The 17,509-nt window shown below is 31.5% G+C and overlaps 3 protein-coding genes across 3 annotated transcripts; 1 reads left to right on the top strand and 2 right to left on the bottom strand.

The window, feature by feature from the left end:
- Positions 1 to 7,202: 7,202 nt before the first annotated feature.
- TRIADDRAFT_56913 (uncharacterized protein) lies at positions 7,203 to 7,748 on the top strand (the record flags this gene model as incomplete). The annotated part of the gene is made up of 1 exon (XM_002113059.1): positions 7,203 to 7,748. One exon carries the CDS (start codon positions 7,203 to 7,205, stop codon positions 7,746 to 7,748), a length of 546 nt encoding a protein of 181 aa, XP_002113095.1.
- A 400-nt stretch (positions 7,749 to 8,148) lies between these two features.
- Positions 8,149 to 10,770, bottom strand: TRIADDRAFT_56912 (uncharacterized protein; the record flags this gene model as incomplete). Its single annotated transcript, XM_002112623.1, has 6 exons — positions 8,149 to 8,499; positions 8,638 to 8,737; positions 8,814 to 8,886; positions 9,058 to 9,162; positions 9,452 to 9,574; positions 10,704 to 10,770. The coding sequence occupies 6 exons, from the start codon at positions 10,768 to 10,770 to the stop codon at positions 8,149 to 8,151; spliced, it is 819 nt and encodes a 272-aa protein (XP_002112659.1).
- Positions 10,771 to 13,897: 3,127 nt separating this feature from the next.
- Positions 13,898 to 16,933, bottom strand: TRIADDRAFT_56911 (uncharacterized protein; the record flags this gene model as incomplete). Its single annotated transcript, XM_002112622.1, has 10 exons — positions 13,898 to 13,987; positions 14,149 to 14,244; positions 14,880 to 14,973; positions 15,077 to 15,107; positions 15,290 to 15,388; positions 15,737 to 15,774; positions 16,404 to 16,474; positions 16,566 to 16,631; positions 16,761 to 16,808; positions 16,880 to 16,933. 10 exons carry the CDS (start codon positions 16,931 to 16,933, stop codon positions 13,898 to 13,900), a joined length of 687 nt encoding a protein of 228 aa, XP_002112658.1.
- Positions 16,934 to 17,509: the final 576 nt, after the last annotated feature.

Raw genomic sequence — 17,509 nt, 5'->3', positions numbered from 1 at the left:
TTTGTAAACAATATTGACTATTCATTAATTATTAATTTAATGCAATTGTTAGACAAAAGTTTGCTCATGAATAAAATGCCAATTATATTTGAACGAATTTGATACATTCATTCATGGCGTGAAAGCATGGCACAGAAAATTGATACAAATAGCAATGATTAGACTTGTATGAAATATTTAATGATTTCAAGTAAGATTGAATTGAAACATAGCTATCGTAACATATACTCTTCGTAACTAGACGACAAGCCCGAAAAATTATCGGTTACTACAGTCTCATAACCCTCAATATGAAGGTAATAATCAAATGAATCAGTTACTTTGCAATTTGTTAACACACAAAATCAAAGTTGCAATTTGGCCTTATTATTTGGCATGTCTCAAAGTAAAATCTATCTTTGTTTTTTACAGATGTTAATCAATCCCGTATGATGACGCTATTATAATGCATAGAAGATGTCGTACTAATTAATAATATCTGGCTATTAATTTTTACAAATAGATGGATTGGTAGGAAGCATAGGCGTAAGTCTGGCTTACAACGTGAAAGTATTGACGCTGAAAGACACTAAGTTTATCTTTAACGAGGAAATGCTAGTATTAATTTATAGAAGCACAACGATTTAATTTGAAATTTATTAAAAAAGTAACTTCTGTCTAAACCGTAAATTTTAAGCCCGTAAACCGATATAGGAACATGAATAAAATTATTTACGTTACGATTAGTTTACTTGTCAAAACAGCAATGCTGAATTCAGATTAATTTCATGATAGTCTTAATTAAGGCTTTGATATAATAATTTAACGGTTTGAATGTTAACTCGACACAGTGTTACGTAATGTTAGTAAGTCAAATTACAAAATAAAAGAGCAAATTTTATATGCAGATAAAAACATTGAGTCAATAAAATTATAGAAGGCAAAGTACTGCTTATAAGTTGAATTGGTCTTTCTTGTTAAAGTAATAGTTCTTTATCTCAAATTTACATCAAAGTTTTAAAGCTATGAAGGTCGATATTGTTGCGACTAAACTGTCGAGATAATTAGTTAATGTGCGATTTCTTAATTAATATAGTGACATCATGTCGAGAAAATGCCAACTTTTAACACTATAGCTTAGTTTATCCGTTTGTTAGGATTTATGTATAATTTTAATTCATCAGGCGCGTGTGAATAGTCAATACTGTTTATTTAATAAATTTGTAACTTGAATAGTTGCTATGGATTCAAATTGCGACCAGACTATTAAAAAGACAATATATTCCAATAAAAGGACCTAAGGCATACAGTGAATTCTAATTAGATGCAGTTGTAGCTGTACTGATCACTTAATCAGCATTGCAATTATGCTGAAGAATAGGTACAATTAGACATTCTTTCAGGCATCTTTGGCTCCAAATATGACTAAAAAATATCATACTATTTCACCGTAGCAATTTAATCGAGTCTGAGGTTCACGATTAATTGACCATGATACTTTAGAATGAGATAGTTAAGATCAATGATACGGAAAGTGGGCTGACGCTATAGGACTAATTAAATGAAAAATCAATAATGCTAACTTTGAACTTGTTGTAAGTAACACCTGTTGGATCTTTCACAGCATGTCGACGATGAATTATGTTATGAAATAGAAACATTATATTCAACCTTGCTAGAAAATAAAGGTGGCTATGTGTTTTAATATTACATGTTATTTTTCTTAAATAAATATTTTTGTACCTTTAGTTCTATTTTAATGCCAATTGAGCGCACATGCGAATTTATAGACTAATTGAACAAGTTTTTGAGTAAGTTGCTGCATTAACTATACATAATATCTCTCCTCAATTCACACAAAATAATTTGTTAACTTAGTTTGTCTTATACTCCAAGTTGACACGTAGACTAATATCAATATCAGATAAATATTTGATACGGTATAAAAATAAACATGATTACTTTAAGTATTCGATAACTAGAATGGATGAGACCGTTAAAATTTTGAATTATCTTTGCCATCATACCGATGAATATGTTACAACTTTGAATTCTAATCAGTTTTAATCATCATTGCCGATACAGGTAAAAGCACTGAAAAAATCAGCGAAATAGCCAGATTGCATAATAACAAAAAAAGACTATCATTCAATAGGGCATTACGTAATTGAGAAGGATCCAGCCTTTATCATGATGTCGATAAATACAAGATTGTTTTATAACTACATTAACATAACCAACAATTAACAATAACGGTCATGATCACACGGTGTCGAGACGAATAAGATTAACAATGATTAGTTATAAGGAGAAAAGTAACTACGTAACAGATGGGTTATGGAGTAAATGATAACCGTTAGTATTTGAAATAATACTAATTTGTCAAGATTTACTTGAATAATTCTATTATTTAATTCAACGATGTTAAATGTCTAATAGTTATTTGTCACCTCTATTGGCAGCTGTTACGATATTTATCATTGCAATTTTATGGCGATTTCACGAAGATTTATCCAGTAATAAGTTTCTGTTTACTTACTAATAGGCTGGAATGAATTGGATTGATTTTTCAAGTTGTATTAGTAATCATTATTTTTCCTGCTATAGCAGCACTTTAACTGGCGTGCAGCTATATTCTAAACTCATACCTTATCCAGCAAATGAAATTTTTGATCGCTTAATAATTCGCTATTAAGGGTATAAGTAATTATATAAAACGATAATATACTGCATATTTAATAGCGATTCGATTAAAAAAAATTTAATGGACATCTGAAAGAAAGGATTGGAATTATCGCTCTAAGAAACATCCAATAATGAAACAACTTGATATTATATTCCCTTCTTGTAAAATAATTGAGCTTAATAAATTGAAACTAAATTAAATTGCAGAAACACTGTCCACGTATTCTTTGAAGTCTAGACTAATTATGATCAAATAAGCAGCTATTCGATTTAATTGCTGCAACAGCTCTAGTGTTGATCACTTACATAATTAAATAAAATCAGGATAGTATACTACAGCTTAATTTATTTTCAAAAGGAAAATACACAATATTTCATGGTTGCTAATAGAGATGGCATAAATAAATATAGATTTTGCTTTGCTCAATGCATTAAATGCAACACCTGATTATAAAATAGGCTGGCCAAAGTTATGAAACATAACTCAAATAGTGTACAAGACAATGTCTACGGAATGAAATAATCTGCTACGAATTTATTTCATTGCCAGAGTAAGTAATAGTTAGTAAGTATGTTAGAGAATGCAACATTTGCAACGTCTGATGTTGATAGGGCCTTGCAAGATGTGCAAGAAAACTTTAATGTCTGCTCAAGTAGCTATCTGTTTAGATTGTAAAAATAATTTCAACGAAGCTAGGTATAATTATCATTCATCATTAGATACGGCAATACTTATTCGAAGAATCAAAAGAATTAATATTCCTTTTTTTAACATGACTAATTAGAATTTTGCTTGCAAAGGAAGAAATTGAAGCTACGGTATAATCGTATATCATAAATGTTGGAACGACCAATAGTTTATTTATTTGTGATTGATAGCTTCTATTTTAATTTAAAATAGGGGTGGCATTAGTTTAAAAGATATTTATTCAATTATATCATGCAATAAAATTGTTTCATCACATGATACTATGAACAATGCCATAATAATTATGAGACTGTTTAAAGAAACAAATAAGTAAATACTATTGTTTTCAAATTAATCACGCCTCGCATTGCAAGATAGAAAGATTTTTGAGGTCACTACATAGCTCTAACAAGCTACAAGATATTCTGAGTTCGTTACCTTTGGCCTTATTAAAACTACTATGCTATTGCTATAAATGAAAGAGAGAATATGGCTCTAATTTCATTGTACTACTGATATTACATACAATGAAAGAAAAGGATTCAAGCTAGTAATCATATAACTTCAGATTCTTGAGCTAAAGCGATAGCTTAGGTTAAAATGTCACTGATGCAGTAAGTTAATTAGTTTGAGTGAGATATACGTATTATATCTTATGCGAGCATATATAATAATGGATAACTATTCCAAATTCTGATGCTATACCTTGAAATAGGCATGCAGATATCACTTCAAACTATGTATTTGTAGTATACTACTAATTAAGAATTGAAGAGAATAGCCAAGTTGTAGTGAAATATGAAATCTGTCCGAAAACTACGTACTTATTTCCAAGCAAGATAGCATATTAGATATCAATGAATAGCTTAAGCAGCTCAATGTTAAAATATTCTCATCAGAAATTTACATCAAAGCTGTATATGCCATGCAAAGCATTCTTCTATGACATCTAAAGTTGGTTACTCAGATCGAATTATATTACAGATGGCAAATTCAGACTGATTGTATTAAATCTTTAAGGAATTAAATCATATGTCAAACTCATGCAAAGTCCCATAATTTAATTCACTAATGATCTTCTGAATAAGCAAAAAGCCATAAATGATATGATATTCTACATCAGACTTTAATTTATCGATCTCTTAGCAACATAGTCAAGATTAATAATAACCTAAATTATATCTAGAAATACTTGTTATTCATCATTGTTAATAGCAATAAGATCTTTGAATCAAGTAACAATATAAAAAGCAGATCAAAGTCTCTATTTGAATCCGTCAGATTAAATTTCTCTTTATTATAATAATACAGCATATCAAATTATTTCATTCATGACGGCCCTCATTCAATGATAAATCCTTGGTAGATATCATCTTTCCATAAATTCAAACTTAATATAAAGCTCTTACATGAATATTCATACAAATCCATCTTGATTTACCGATAAAGTTATTCTCTACAATCTTACTAGTAATCGAATGTATATCTTCTTGTTATCGTGTAAAAAAATTATTAAAAGTAGCCCTTCGTTTCTTTATCAAGATTACTATCAGATCCCTTTCTAGTATTTGTTTTGTGTTTCCTTTCATGAACAATTATAATCTATGCTATTCAATCATTAAAGATTTATTTTGAATTGTAAAATATTCCTCCTTATTTAATAGATTCTACAATCTGATTTTAAATCATCTAATTGCAGTTGAAGGTTTAGCTTATTATCCAATTAGTATTAAATGAAAGTTATATCATTTTTTAATAATAAATTCAAAAAGAAATACTATACTTCTTTAGCCACCATTTTTCCTTTAGCAACAGTTACATGACATATCAGTAGCATGTTATTATTAATTATGATGTTGAAGCCAATTTTTTTTTTAGTTAACAGCAGTTACAATTATTCTTATAACAAGTATAGATAATACTATCTATGCTTTCATTCATTCTTATCTATTGTCATACAATTGCTTACTTATACTCACAGCCAATAATAACGAAATTATGCTATATAGAAGGCAAGTCGCACGTGCAGTTACTTATTGAGATCACCTAGTTCTATTTATATCGCTAGCGTTCAATCTATCAATGATATCAATTTTACGGTGATCATTAATTAAGAATTAAATACGCCAACTGTTGCCCAATTTGGCAATACAAACAATATAGCTTTATGTTTATGTAATTGATGAAATTTGAATGAATGTTGAGGAAACACGATACTACAATAATTTTTACATCTAATTTTATATAGTATTCAATTTTTAACTAAAATTTTCTGGAGTGCTTTCTATTTTCTGATATCATGATTTATTTAAATCTACGTTTTTATGTATTCGAATAAGGAAATTAGATGTTTACGCAATAGTTTAATCTTTTAATCAGGGGGATTAATGGTTTAGTAGCTTATAGAAGTATTCAAGAGGTGATGTACTGTACTAGCGTAGGTATAGGCCAATTAGAGCAAACATATTGCATCATAGCTTTACTACAATTAATATGCTTTATCTTATAACATGGAATGGAGTGACTCCAAATGGAAGTTACTTCAAAGTCAAATTGAAACAGTGTTAATCTCTGAATCGGATAGTGGATATAATACATGTAAAAACCCTTTGATCTCATTCTTGTCACTTTGAATAGATTAACAAAAAGCATATCAACAATTTGATACATTGTTGCAGTTTAATTATTTCCAATTCAAAACTTAGACAACATCGACGGGACACAATCAACTTTGTTTACTTACAGAAGACGTCAATAGATGTCTTATTGGCCTTTACATAGTGTAACTACTTTATAAAAACAAAATTACTATACTTTTCTATCAAATTATCCAATTAAATATCATTCCAGCAACAGAGAAAGATAAGTCTCATGATCAACATCCTCTACGATTGTCTCTACATAAATCTATCCATTCAATACCAACTCTTAAATATCCGTATAGCAGAATCAATTAAATCGATCAAAGCTATATGCTAGTTCAAATAGTTGAAATAGTACCGGTTCCAGGTTGTGTAATAATCACTTTATGTTGTGCTGTTAAGTTATTTTAAAGGCTATTGTTCGAATTAAATCGTGCTTACTCCAGCCTATCTATCTACAATATAGAGAATCAGACTTTAAAAGTTCAATTTAACACTAGGTTTTCAAACATACCGAGATAATGCAACAAAACAATATAAATATCACGACATTTCAATACATCTTGATTTCATTGTTAAAAATTACAGATGTAATCCTGGCTTCTATATTAATCAATGAACATTGTAAATCCAAAATAATCCTTATTTTTTTATAGTATTACAGCGGCAGTATTCACACTTGTTTAAAATATTTAAATAAATCAAACACAATTATTCTATTGAATCATACAGTACTATGTTCCATAATACAGCTAAATTAAATAATCTTTTAATACTGTAGCAAGAATTATTCTGTCATAAAAAAGTTTTTGATTTTCAGTTTCTAAGATCAAATATAAATTATCGAACATCATTACTTATTTACCCAGGCTAAAAATAAAGATAGTGCAATGAGTAGATTATGCTTTTTTTGACTTTAGGTTACAATACGCGTATTTGAAATTGAACGATAGAATCGCAGTCTTCAAGATATCTGTAGCTTACATCAATCAGTTTCAGTATTAATCCAATTTCGAAAGATAATAGAAGAATAATTGAAGCCACAGCTGCAACACTTTGTTAATTATGTCAATAAAATGAAATTGGTCAATCTGTGATTATGATTTCTAATTCTCACATTGTCATGGACAATACCACTGTAATAAGTTATAAATACTGTTAAAAATTCTGTGTCCTCAAGTAGAATAACTGCAGTCTACTAAATCCAGATGGCGGATCAATTTGATACTAACTTAGATTTCGATATAATCGATATGGAATTAAATCAAGCAAATGCTGCAACTATAACACACGTGATTGAGAATAGTTTTGTTGATCTAGATAGCATTTACTTCATTTCTCCTACCACAACTTTCAATTCCGATCAAGGCGACTTAACCGAACGTGCAATAAGGATATCCTCCACACGACAACCTCCTTCCTCAATCTTTAGCAATAGACCTGCCAAGAAATCGGCCACAACGCCAACTATGGCGAGGAGACGAAAACGTAAGCCTCCAACCGGTGAACAACGTGAAGCAGCTAATAATCGCGAAAGGAGACGTATGAATGTTATGAATAGTGCTTTCGATACTTTACGCCAACACTTACCAACTTTCTCTTACGAGACTAAACTATCTAAAATCGATACCTTAAAATTATCTATCTATTATATTAATTTTATGTGTAAGCTGTTGCAAGATACAGCTAACCTTGATGGCCATGAGCAAATTGATGCTAATAATTTAGCGAATTTACAGAGCTATCTATCATGAATGTTATAAACAGCTAGCCTGTGTACCTAGCTAATTTACTTTGCAAGTTCGATTGTAGATAAAACTTAATGCAAAGCAAATGAATTCTACGACAACTTTGATCTCTAAACTTAAGCTGTGGCAAGATGTTTCAAAATTGCTGGGCAAAGTAGTCAGTAACGCTAGTAGTTTTAGCAAATTACTTTTAAAAATAGATTTATTTCTGGTATCGATAGTAGCATTTAAAAATATTTGTAACACATTTGATGCTGGATTTAGCAATATATAGGATGATGAAAATATTTACAAATATGAATGCTGTATCAGTAGTTTTCTAGTTACATAACTGTTGATGTGCGAAAAAAACGAAAATACTCCTGATGCCTTGTATATATATGTTAAAGTAATTGCTACTTGATATTTATTTGGAAGATTTTTTTATTTTTTTATTCTTCCTTTTCTCCTTTCGTTTTTTCTTTTTTGAGGATATTTTACTTCTATTCGCGCAATCCTTGCTGTTTCTTTTATCAGTGAACTGATTTGATTCATTTGTATCCTCGTCATCATATAATTTAAAGCTAACTGCTCTAGAATCAATCGAATCGTCAGATTCTTCTTTACAGGGGATCAGTTTCGCTTTCTTTCTAGGCTCATCTAATTTATTTTGGCTTTTCGAAGCAAAATACTCTTTTAAATTCATTTGACTTGATATTGTCTTGACACCAAAATTTTTATCATTTGAATCTTTTGATGGATTAGAACATTTAGCCATCTATAAATAAAAAAAGAGTTTTTTTAAATTTAAAGTTGTACTTCATATCATGGCAGAATGGTAGATGATTGATCACTTCAATAATGCGATATCAAGATGTACTGTTACATTCATTGCTTAAGTATATTATTCACAAACCGACGAAAGTTCTGGACTGCTATGGCTTCTTCCAAATATACACGTTAAATCAGTTTTAGAATAATTTTGTACGTCTTTGCATTTTAAAACTTTATGATACCTAAATAGATGAGCGATTATCAGTGTAGTGTAAATAGGAAAAAGAACATTCAAATTTCGGATTGAAAGTTTCTTACTTGGCTTTCTTTCCATTGAGCTCAGCCATCCTAAAAATGCTGTTGTTAGCTGTTTCGTTAGCTTCATCGTTATCTATGGCAGTGTCGATATGAAGTGTGCGGTACTTTAATATGATATCAAACATCTCTATATAACATCACTCTTGACCGAAGTTAATTTCAATTTCTCGTATAAGAAACAGTACAATAGCAATAAATATTGAAATATGATAAGCCAGAATTTATACAGTATTTTGCTATTTACCTGTAGTTGTCTGGCCATGAACATTATTTAGATTCGAAAGAAGAACACTGAAATCATCTTGCTGTTTTGTCCAATCCGAACAATTGTTGACATTAGCACCTACCCCTGAAAAAGTAGAGTTCTTTCAGCATTCGAATAAATGCTCTTCATAGACTATATCATTGGCAATTTTGTCTATTTGTTATGCAAGGCTAGTTGGGCTGCTATAGCTACGCAAGTACGAGTACATACAGTACAGCACGAACATATCGAGAGAGCATAAGAAAGTAGTCAATTATTGTACTGGTACTTTGAAAAGAAGCTGTCAAGACTTTTTGATCTTATTTCATAGATGAAAATAGATTGATCGCTGTTCTATCCAATTTGAAGCATTCGTTGCTATTATTATTATTACCTAAATTATTATTTTTTATTTTAATCTTGATATGGCCACTATCACCATCTTCTTTTATGCCTAACCCTTTGCCAGCTGACCAACCCATTTTATTTAACATTCGATAACCAAATTTGTTCGTATCTAAAGAAATAGTATAGAATAGACATCATAAGTATATTAAAAAATAAGAATACTCAGGGTATAAGGCTCGTTATCAATATTTTAAATTTTTATCCGAAGTAACAAAGTTTATCCCAATCTATTTGTTCTACGATGGATACGATAACATCATGAATAGCCAACAGAAATGATAAAGTAGGAGTAACTCGTATAATATGCTACTCGCAGCATCATGAGATAAGGTTACGTATATTTAGTAGAGAAATTTATCGTAGGTGAAAGAGAGATACAGTACCGATGTGCAGCGCATATTGCATTTAACGCTAGGGACATATTGAAAGTTGAATCAGGTAGTATTTTACACGTAGCCTTTCCCTCATGCTACTTTTCCATTAGAGCACTGCACTGTACGTACTAAAATCAACGTATTAGGCTCCTATAGTATATCGCCAAATAATGGCTCAAGCACATCTCTAGGCATAAGGCAAATATTACACTCATTCCAGTATAATGTGGATGATTCTGTGGTATTAGCATCAAGTGATGTTTACGTAGAGTATGAATGAAGCTATTGTAAGAATAAGGAACGACATTAGTCAACATTTCTACACTAGTATTCAATTGCAAAAGTATCCTAGTTGAGCAATATTATTTTTATACTAAAGAATGGATTGAAAGTATACGAACAACTCCATGCGGCCGAGAGTAACATGATGGAGCAAGTGACCATTTCCACGTAGGAAATGATTCTTTAACTGCCATGCATGAGCAATTGAGCAATCACAAGATTGGCGGATTGTGATTAGTCGACCCATCAAAGGATAGTTATGCAAATTGTTATTGATAATGATAATGTAAGTTAAACGACCCCGTCGCATTCAAGCTCATTCGTTGTCAATGCTACTTCCTGGCTATATCAAGTGATGACTTGAAATGAATTGAACGATTGCATCTTTGCCATCGGATGACGGCAACAGTTCTTCATTAGCAAAACAAACACCATCGATCAGACCATCTTGTTCAATCTTGTCCTCCTCCAACTTTGAAGCAGTTAGCATTGGCATGGAGATGGAGTACAGCAGCTTACACTCCGAATGGTATTGATGTGGCATGAGAAACAGTTGGATCTACTCATTTCATAAATTATTACCTTGACTCCAAGCCGTATTACGTGGATCACTACTCCAGTTGGGCTTGCTTCTATTTTCTGACATCATTTTGCTGTGGAATGGAAGGCGTTGCTGAGCAAAATGGAAGTCTTTCCTTGCAATTTGGATCACCTACTACAGTATGATTTCTTTTCATGTTATGTTTGGAAATCGATTGTATACTATTGGTATGGGCGTGAGCTACTAGATGGGATATCGAGCAGTCTAGAGTATGGGATTAGCGGCTGCATGTGCGATGTCATGAGCGTATTTTTTGCACGTGCGCAGTGCAGTAGCCATTTGACTCTTGCTATTGAGGAGCCCATGGACTCTACTGTACACTGTACACTGTACAGTACAGTACTGTACAGTACTGTACACCGCTACAGTAGTCGTGTCGTAGTCGAAATGAGTACATTGTACTGTATGTGATGCATTGTAAACTGTACAGTAGACTGTAGACTGTACAGTGTACAGTACAACCCCTCTATGTACTGTACTGGACAGTACTGTACACTGTACACTACTACACCACTACTGTAATAGTGTTATAGTCGAAATGAATCCATATGTCTGTCCGCCAGTACCGTACAGTATTACAGTACATTGTACTGTATTCGATGCATTGTAGACTGTACAGTCCCTCTATGTACTGTAACTGGAGTAGTATAGTCGAAATGAGTCCAAATGTCTGTCCGCCTCCTCAAAAAGTCTGCAGCAGACCTTTGCAAACGATGCAAACTAGGTCTTCTCCTCCCGGCCCCGTCCATCATATTGGACTACTAAAGTAAAGTAGATCAAAATGAATTAAAACTTCTTTTTTCAACGGGGACATTTCGCTATTGGACACTGTGATGACTTCTTGACTTTTGGGGTGAAATTTTATCTGTAGGCATCGCTGATGAGATGCACCGTTCAAGTAGTGTATTGTATCTGACGTTGGCGAAATGACAGTAGGACACGCTAAGCCATTTTTATCTTGCTACTGCAATATTCACACGGTAGATTGTTTTTATCAACCATCCATTTCTGTACAAGGTACAGTATAGAAGAGTATCGGATCCTCTATCATCATCATCGATTGATCAATGAAGAGAAATCGATCACTACAGTCCTGTGATCATGATTACTAGTAGACCCTCGCTCGTTGATGATCACAGGACTGAAAAGGATGGGCACTAAACAAGCGCTGCATTAAGTCGACTAATGTATTTTTGCTGGTTATTTCGCTGCACTGGCCATCCCTCTCTGCGACGAAATGAAACTTTTCCTTAGCTATGTTGATAAAGTTTCTATATTATAAGCTCACTACAACTGTAACTTATTCTGTTGGACTTTTATTACAAAGTAGAGGAGTTTCCAAAACGTAACACACTCATTTTTCCAGTACTGTATGTAGTTAGTAAATACGGAGTATAAAATGTCCAGTAGTGTCATAAAAAAAGAAATGAGGTATCTCTTTAAAACTCACTCAGTGAGTCTTTCGTTGCTCTGCACGACAGGATAGAGATATACTGTGCTGTATGCTATGAAATGAAAAGCTATCTTCATGGTAGTTTGGTGATACACAATCGGCGATAATGTACTTACCAAGGACTACTCGAAAGATAGCCTAGTATGTGCATACTGTATAGAGCAGTGCTTTAATGAAAGTGAGTCAGTGCCACAATATTACTGCATGGACGAAATTAGTTTTTGTTATCAATATTATGACCTAGAATTTCGTTAAGTAGCCTAAATCAAGTATATTGGCGCACCTTGGTTAGAATGAATAATATAGAGACATCAGCGAGTGCGATGCTGCTGTAATAGAGTCCACTTCTCTATATGTAATTCATAGGTGTGGCGCTAATTTCAGCGTTCTATAAAGTTATTATTTTATGATAATCTTCTACTCTGTTATGGGTAGTTATATCTATGAATTATATACTTCAATACTAACGATGGTACGCATAGATCATCAATCATGGATAGCAAGCACGGCATATCTATCCAGGTTGAAAAACTAAGGAGGGTAAGTTTCCCGTTGACGTTGATACGAATAAGATATGGGTACGATTAGAATCACACCGCCAACTTGGATATTTTATTTTACTGTCGTGCATACTATTCAATTGCCATCAATAACAATTTTTTGGTATTACAAACGATAGCAATCAAAAATTCATCCTACTAAAGGCAATCCAGTCAATCTACCAATTCCAACTTTCCTCTAATAACGCCATAACTTAGATGAGTAGTATACCATGTAAGCATATTCTAAGAACATGAACAATAAAGTTATACTAATACTAATATTGACATGAAATCAATCCATGATAATCTAAAATGACACGGTTTAGTTAATACACTAAATATGCAATGTTGAGGTTTGTTCTATTATACTGTAGCAATAAAAAAATGAATCTTTGAAATTCAATCACAAATAGCAAAAAAAGGAACTGTAAATTGACCATCTAAATCTTGAACTGGCAACCATTACCCAGTCGTGTTGAATGATAACAGTAAATACTGTAGTAATAATATAATGCGTAAGTAAAATGATCTTCACTACAATTTTTAACAAATATACCACCTCATATACTGTACACATTAGTTTGACTTGGAAATTGTATAAATGTAACTGCCAAAAGAAAAATGGCCCTGCTGCAGTTGATATAAAATATTATCTATCAAGCATACACTGATAGCTTTACATAGCGATGAAATTCAATAACACTGCTAAAATACAGCATAGTAAAATATCGTTCCTGTTAAAGTTGGCCAATGCAGAGCTACATCCTTTTGTTGGAACCTAATCAAAAATTGACCAATAAATTAAAACTAGAAATTCGCGTAAGTTATTGATAATCTGGAAACGAATATAGTATGTCATTGTTTTACAAATAGTTATATAACATAGGCTATGTCAATAAATACTATTATATATTACGCTATATTTGTTAGATTGCACATTTAATCCGATGGATTACTATCTACAGCATAAGTCAGTATAGCATATTTAAGAGAGCTATCATGTGTTGAAGTTAATTCGATATTACCTGAAATTTAGTATGTTACAAACTTATGATTGTCGCTGATCACATAATAATAATCATGATTGATTGTTTATAGTATTTTACAAAGGTGTTATTCTATATTTGTTAGCTTTGCATGTTAATTGTGGATTATGCTGCTGAAAATAATGAATCCACTGTTAAACAAACTTGTATTTTACATTAGGTTGTAAGTTTGAACGGCGCACGTACATGATATAGCCCCCGTTTTTCAATACAATAAGGAGGGACTACGAATAAGTAATTAGTTTTATAATAACTTCAACTACGCGTTCAATTTCTTGTCTCCCATGCTAATTAAGAGTAATATGAAGCTTCAATACGCTTATTAGTACTGTATTAATCTAAATAGTGATACACAATAGATACGCTAACGATATAGCGCACTTACCGGAGTAATCTTTTTAAAGCAGAATTCAGGTCCTTTTCTATAATTTCCATCTTCTGTACAAGTTCGATTTTTAATTTGTTCTGCTGTCGGTACAGACTGTTAAGAATAATTATCAACTTTGATGATGAAACACATAGTATAACATTATATCATAAAATTCCTAAATACAGTGATAGTTAAGTATAAAATCTACCAAAGTAACTAGTGTAGGTTTTAACTGTTATATAAATTTTTCATAATAATCGCCTTCGCGTTTGCTTCATCTCATGCGCGAGGTTGGCATTCCTATTTAAGGTAATTCAACTAGCTATATGTATAGAAAAGCATTTACTTTAATTTTATTTTATTAGAAAAGCTCATTTATATTTGATTGAAATCGATTTTTGCACTTCTATTTTATGCTACAAGTGATATTCACACTTTTACTGCGAGTTTTCAAGAATGAACTTCGGTGATTTTACTTCTTCGAGTTGCATATATGAGTGTCTCAGGTTTGATGTTTCTTTGATCATAATGAGTTTAAAGCAAATACTACATAACAGCTCAAGGCAAATCCTGATGCTTGTTATAGCTCTTCAATGGCTACATCAACTGTTGTCAGGAACAATGAAAAAAAAACCATACAATTATTTTAGGGTAGAACTTCTTATTTACTATGGACGTCTCTATAACTGTTAAATTATAAAGTTAGAGAATGATAAGAGGATATCAACTGTTGATGGTGAATAAACCACGCTATTGTTATTGCACAGCTCAGACTTGCTTTCTTCCACTATGACTAACTTTAAGTTAGTGTTGTTAATTGGACTGATAAAAAATGCTCTCCTGAAAATAAAATTTAATTATTTTTTATGCTTCATGAAATTTACTAAATCTAGACTTTGCTGACAAGATTGAATTAACTTCAATAGAAAATTTAAGAGCTTACGTGCTATTATCAGAATTGCAGGTAATATTGCCTAAATAAAACCAAAAAGGAATGCAATTTTTTCCGAATAAATTAAGAAATTTAAAATGATTCATCTCACTAAAAATTTGATCACTTTTCAATTCAAATTTAGGGCTTTAAATCACATTTATTAACGTAGGTATTGTTTAGCTGGTTTACTATGTGTTTTAATAACGAATTAGGCTAACTTACCGGCGATTCTACTAGTTGCATGTGTTCCAGCCAAAATAAATTGACGTATGTACATACAACTTCTATTATCCGGCCGAATGTCGATATAAGCACCATCAGCTAATTAGTCAAGATAAATAGCAGTTACATCCTCTGTTTAAAGTTGAAATATATCACTGAATGCTATATATGATAGTAGTGGAAGTGTTCCTAGCGTGATACTAATTGCTGCTTAAATTGATTAAGACAGGTCTACGGTATGATGTACTATAATTATTTCGGACAATATATCTGCTGCAATGTCTAATTAAGTTCATAACATGCATAAGATCTAAAGTGTATGAATAGATGCTGCAGTGTAAAATCAAAATTACCAGCTTAACTTTCAAGTAGCGTTATCTGCTATATGTGTAGCTTTTAATAATATTCTTATGAAATCATGCTTATATTATTTTAGTTATACTTTACCTTTTCCATAGAGGAATGATCCAAGATAAGTTAATACGCTACACAAAAAAAGGAATAATTAAGATGGTATATCAATTGCGAAAAAGTCAAAGTAATCTTAGTAATGAATTGAAATAAAATCGTTTCGGAGCCATCCTGAATAGCTACCTCGCCATATTAAAATTTGTCAAGAAGCTGCAATTATTAAATATAATATTCCAAATTAAATATTCGGAAGTAAATGCGATTTGCAACTTTTAATTATGGTTCATATTGATGACTTTGATCAAAATTTTCAAAGTCAAGATTTACATGCCTGAAGAAGGATGTGGTAAATATTGAGAAATAGTTGAAAACCGATATAACCGGCTACCAGGAGTTAATATAATAGAAAGAAAATACTGATAAGTATCCTGCTATAGTAAAATTACTAGATAATCTTATTTACATTCATAATCCTTGAGGCGGAATTGGAAGTCTGAGCATTAGAACATACTCCTTGGTAATCCCATATGATATTTCTACAAGGATATAACAATCATTATATCGTCAATTTTTGACAACATGCATACTGTACATTTTGTATATTTTCGATAATTCTTGAATTTCGATGAAGTAGTTCAAGTCATCTTTGTTATATTTGACTGTTTCCACTGCTCACTATTGGATTTGTGTTTAATATAATCACCTAGTATAGACATCGTGTGCAATTAAGCTTTCTAGCAATTGATTATCCACGATGGCCAAGGACTTTCCAATCTTGTTAAGTAAAGGAAATAAACATATTCGTGGATTGTACGACATATGTTTTCTAAGCAGTATTGCATGAAAGTATTTTGAAAAATGTTACCTCTGCTATTTCTAAATTGGTATCTAAGACAAAAGCATTTTCGTCTAAAATAAAGCATGTCATCCCCTAACGTAACAAAAATGTGGACGTTGATCAATACATCAGGAAAGGAGTACTAAATTAATTTCAAAAACAGTTTTTCCAATCCACTAGAAAAAATTTTATTATTAGACTTTTGTTTATAAACATTTCTACCTTATTTTTATTAGTTAAATTGAAACAGTTTAATGTTGGATTTTCGTTCTAGGAAAAGAAATTAAAGCTTGCTATCAAATATATGAGATAAAATTATTTTAAATAATATATTATTTTACCAATAATGGAACGGATGTAATAATGGAGCGAAATCGTCGAAATGTCATTTCCATACCGGCCACTGACAAGAATACAATCATTAATTAGCTCAGAAAGTAGTAAATGATTTATCGACGGATTTCATTTTTGCCAAGTTATTAAATACCGTTTCCAATTTGGTCTTATGTGAACTACTGAAATACTCAAAATTTACCTGCCCGAAGAAATTTGTTTGATTTACCGATGATGATCGGCTTTGTAACTAGGAAGGAGTAGTATGTTCCTAATTGTCAATATTGTAAAGTATGTTAGTATAAAAACCAGCAGAAAGGACTAAAATTGTTAAAAGATACATTAATGTATTCATTAAAGGAGTTTCGAAATTCTAAATTGAGCGACAAAGAAATAAACCATTCATATATATTAGCTCATTACCTATCCGATGCTGTAGACGGTAGGTGAAAAGACTTTGATTAACAGATAATTTGGAAACAATACGATCGTAGAGATGGTCTTGCCGAGAAGTGTTTTTAACTTCTATGCCGCTAGTATAATGAATGAATGATTATATTAAATTTCAAATGTAAAATGATTGGAAATTTCCATTTACCAGTAAAATAATATCAGAACTTTGCATTATAGCTAAAATG

Source organism: Trichoplax adhaerens, genomic scaffold (assembly GCF_000150275.1).
Source record: "Trichoplax adhaerens TRIADscaffold_5 genomic scaffold, whole genome shotgun sequence".
Classification (NCBI taxonomy): domain Eukaryota; kingdom Metazoa; phylum Placozoa; class Uniplacotomia; order Trichoplacea; family Trichoplacidae; genus Trichoplax; species Trichoplax adhaerens.
This window is presented reverse-complemented; position numbering and strand designations above follow the sequence as displayed.